At 40.2% G+C, this 4,434-nt stretch overlaps 1 protein-coding gene across 1 annotated transcript; it reads left to right on the top strand.

The window, feature by feature from the left end:
• Positions 1 to 371: 371 nt before the first annotated feature.
• On the top strand, positions 372 to 1,025 carry LOC107620987 (uncharacterized). Its single transcript, XM_088492386.1, has one exon. The coding sequence runs from the start codon at positions 447 to 449 to the stop codon at positions 1,023 to 1,025; it is 579 nt and encodes a 192-aa protein (XP_088348512.1). The 5' UTR covers positions 372 to 446.
• Positions 1,026 to 4,434: the final 3,409 nt, after the last annotated feature.

The following is a 4,434-nucleotide window of genomic DNA, read 5'->3' on the forward strand; positions in this document are numbered from 1 at the left end:
GGTAGTAATTAAGAAAATACATATCATTAAAATGAAAAGAGAAAAAGACAAATAGGTCTCTGACTTTTTATCCCGTGGACATTTTCGTCTCTGACCATTGAAAAATATTTTTAAGCCTCTGACGTCCTTAAAATTTGGACGGATCAATATTTCCGTCCAAAAGCTTCCGTCAGACCCAACGAAAAAGTCTGATGTGGCTCTCCTTCTGCTTACCTGGCATTACAGCTGCTCACGTGGCACGTTAGTTGAATGGAGCTTTTGAAAAATGGACAAAGAAGTCCCTGTCGCTCAATGCGACGTCTTTTAGATCGCTACCCTAATCCTCAAATTCATTTGGATTGTCCGTTTAGGCTACTATGGTAGGGATTAATCTAAAGCATATATATGATCAGTGAAAAAATCAGCGACTCTATGTGCTTGTAGCTGGACTGGAACCAGGCACATCCATGACAGTGGGGCTTTCTGATGGTTCTGTATCCATTGTTTCTTTCCTTGAATCCATGTTGGAAATACAAGAAGAATGGAAGGCACATGACTTTGAACTCTGGACAACCGCATTTGATATCCACCAACCAAATTTGGTATATACTGGCTCTGATGACTGTAAATTCAGTTATTGGGATTTAACGGATGGTCCTTCTAATATGGTATTTCAAAATTCCAAAGCTCACAAAATGGGGGTTTGTTGTATTCAAAAGAGTTCTCATGATCCATATAGCTTAGTAACTGGTAGCTACGACGAAACCTTGAGGGTATGGGACTTGAGAACAATCTCAAAACCCGTTAATGTGACTTCAATTGGCTTAGGGGAAGGAGTTTGGAGTGTGAAGCACCATCCCTACATTCCAAACTTGGTCTTGGATGCATGTATGCACAATGGTTTTGCAATTGTTTCCATTAAGGGCAACGAAGTGCAAGTGTTGGAAACTTATAAGAAGCATGATTCCCTTGCATATGGAGCAGATTGGCAGAAAGGTGAAGCAAATCACAGAGTTGAGAGAACCAAACCAATTGTGGCTATTTGACCGACAAGGACTTTTTTGTCCATTTTTCAAAAGCTCCATTCCACTAACGTGCCACGTGGGCAGCCGTAATGCCACGTAAGCAGAAGAAGAGCCACTTCAAACTTTTCTGTTGGGTCTGACGGAGGTTTTTGAACGGAAGGACTGATCTATTGGTGCACAAATTGTAAATCACACTTTTCACAACTCGTACCACTAACCAGCAAGTGCACTGGGTCGTCCAAGTAATACCTTACGTGAGTAAGGGTCGATCCCACGGAGATTGTTGGCTTGAAGCAAGCTATGGTTATTTTGTAATTCTTAGTCAGAAAATTAGTAATAAAAATGATTAGGTTTATGAAGAGTAAATAGCATAAATTAAATAATACTTGTTATGCAGTAATGGAGAACAGATTGAGGATTTGGAGATGCTCTGTCTTCCGAATCTCTGCTTTCCTACTGTCTTCTTCTTCACGCATGCAAGGCTCCTTCCATGGCAAGCTGTATGTTGGTGGATCACCGTTGTCAATGGCTACCATCCATCCTCTCAGTGAAAATGGTCCAAATGCGCTGTCACCGCACGACTTATCATCTGTCGGTTCTCACTTATGTTGGAATAGGATCCATTGATCCTTTTGCGTCTGTCACTACGCCCAGCACTCGTGAGTTTGAAGCTTGTCACAGTCATCCTATCCCAGATCCTACTCGGAATACCACAGATAAGGTTTAGACTTTCTGGATCTCAGGAATGGCCGCCAATAGTCCTAGCCTATACCACGAAGACTCTGATTATGAACCAAGAGGCTAAGATATATACACTCAATCTAAGGTAGAACGGAAGTGGTTGTCAGGCACGCGTTCATAGGTTGAGAATGGTGATGAATGTCACGGATCATCACATTCATCAGGATGAAGTGCGAATGAATATCTTAGAATAGAGACAGGCGTGATTGAATGAAAAACTGTAGTAATTGCATTAATTCATCGAAACACAGTAGAGCTCCTCACCCCCAACAATGGGGTTTAGAGACTCATGCCGTCAGAAATATAATATGAAACATGTAAAATGTCATGAGATCCATAGTAAGTCTCTAAAAGTTGTTTTTATACTAAACTAGTAGCTAGGGTTACAGAAAATAAGTAACTAAGTGCAGATAGTGCAAAAATCTACTTCCGGGGCCCACTTGGTGTGTGCTTGGGCTGAGCATTGAGCTTTACACATGTAGAGGCTTCTCTTGGAGTTAAACGCCAGGTTGCAGCCTATTTGTGGCGTTTAACTCTAGTTTGTAACCTGTTTCTGGCGTTTAACTTCAGAATAGGGTAGGAAGTTGGCGTTTGAATGCCAGTTTGCATCATCAAAACTCGGGCAAAGTATGGATTATTATATATTGCTGGAAAGCCCTGGATGTCTACTTTCCAACGTAAAGTCCAGAAATATGATTTTTATTTAAAAACTAATAAAAATATATTAAAAACTAACTAAATCATACTAAAAACTATGTAAAAACAATGCCAAAAAGCGTATAAATTATCCATTCATCACAACACCAAACTTAAATTGTTGCTTGTCCCCAAGCAACTGAAAATCAAATAGGATAAAAAGAAGAGAATATACTATAAATTCCAAAATATCAATGAAACTTAACTCCAATTAGATGAGCGGGACTAGTAGATTTTTGCTTCTGAACAGTTTTGGCATCACACTTAATCCTTTGAAGTTCAGAATGATTGGCATCTATAGGAACTCAGAATTTAAATAGTGTTATTGATTCTCCTAGTTCAGTATGTTGATTCTTGAACACAGCTATGGTGCACAAAATTGTGATCTCAGGCAACGGCGCCAAAAACTCTGTATGCACGTCTTAATAAATCGTTTTTTCATTCACAACTTCGATACAACTAACCAGCAAGTGCACTGGGTCGTCCAAGTAATAAAACCTTACGTGAGTAAGGGTCGATCCCACGGAGATTGTTGGTATGAAGCAAGCTATGGTCACCTTGTAAATCTCAGTCAGGCGGATATAAAATAGTTATGGAGTTTTCGAAAATTTATAATAAATAAATAGAAAATAAAGATAGAAACACTTATGTATATCATTGGTGAGAATTTTAGATAAGCGTATGGAGATGCTTTCGTTCCTCTGATCTTCTGCTTTCCTGCTGTCTTCATCCAATCAATCTTACTCCTTTCCATGGCTGGCTTTATGTAAGGACATCACCATTGTCAATGGCTACTTTTCATCTTCTCTGTGAAAATGGTCCGATGCGCTGTCATTGCATGGCTAATCATCTGGAGGCATCACCGTGGTCAATGGCTGCATCCTATCCTCTTGTGAAAATGGTCCAAATGCTCTGTCACAGCACGGCTAATCATCTAAGGTTCTCGATCATACTGGAATAGGATTCACCCTCCTTTTACGTCTGTCACTACGCCCAGCACTCGCGAGTTTGAAGTTCGTCACGGTCATTCAATCCCAGAATCCTACTCGGAATACCACAGACAAGGTTTAGACTTTCCGGATTCTCATGAATGCCGCCATCAATCTAGCTTATACCACGAAGATTCTGATTAAGAGATCAAAGAGATCATCATTCAATCTAAAGTGGAACGGAAGTGGTTGTCAGGCACGCGTTCGTGGGGGAATGATGATGATTGTCACGTTCATCACATTCATGTTGAAGTGCGAATGAATATCTTAGAATCAGAACAAGTTGAATTGAATAGAAAAGTAGTAGTACTTTGTATTAATTCATGAGGAACAGCAGAGCTCCACACCTTAATCTATGGAGTGTAGAAACTCTACCGTTGAAAATATATAAGTGAAAGGTCCAGGCATGGCCGAATGGCCAGCCCCCAAAACGAGATCACAGGATCAAAAATACAATCCAGGATCTTCCAAAGATCATCTAATACAATAGTAAAAAGTCCTATTTATACTAAACTAGTTACTAGGGTTTACAGAAGTAAGTAATTGATGAATAAATCCACTTTTAGGGCCCACTTGGTGTGTGCTTGGGCTAAGCTTTAGCTTTCCACGTGGAGAGGTAATTCTTGGAGTTGAACGCCAGTTTGTAACGTATTTCTGGTGTTCAACTTTGGCTTGTAACGTGTTTCTGGCGTTTAACTCCAGACAGCAGTGTAGAACTGGCATTCAACGCCCTTTTACGTCATCTAAACTCGGCCAAAGTATGGACTATTATATATTTCTGGAAAGCCCTGAATGTCTACGTTCCAACGCAATTAAAAGCGCGCCATTTTGAGTGCTGTAGCTCCAGAAAATCCACTTTGAGTGCAGGGATGTCAGAATCCAATAGCATCAGCAGTCCTTCTTCTACCTCTGAATCTGATTTTTGCTCAAGTCCCTCAATTTCAGCCAGAAAATACCTGAAATCACTGAAAAACACACAAACTCATAGTAAAGTCCAGAATTGT

Source organism: Arachis ipaensis, chromosome B10 (genome assembly GCF_059453495.1).
Source record: "Arachis ipaensis isolate K30076 ecotype BB chromosome B10, ASM5945349v1, whole genome shotgun sequence".
Classification (NCBI taxonomy): domain Eukaryota; kingdom Viridiplantae; phylum Streptophyta; class Magnoliopsida; order Fabales; family Fabaceae; genus Arachis; species Arachis ipaensis.

Bases quoted from the DNA above. Each gene is read 5' to 3' on its own strand.
- LOC107620987 (XM_088492386.1), top strand. From the start codon at position 447: ATGACAGTGGGGCTTTCTGATGGTTCTGTATCCATTGTTTCTTTCCTT.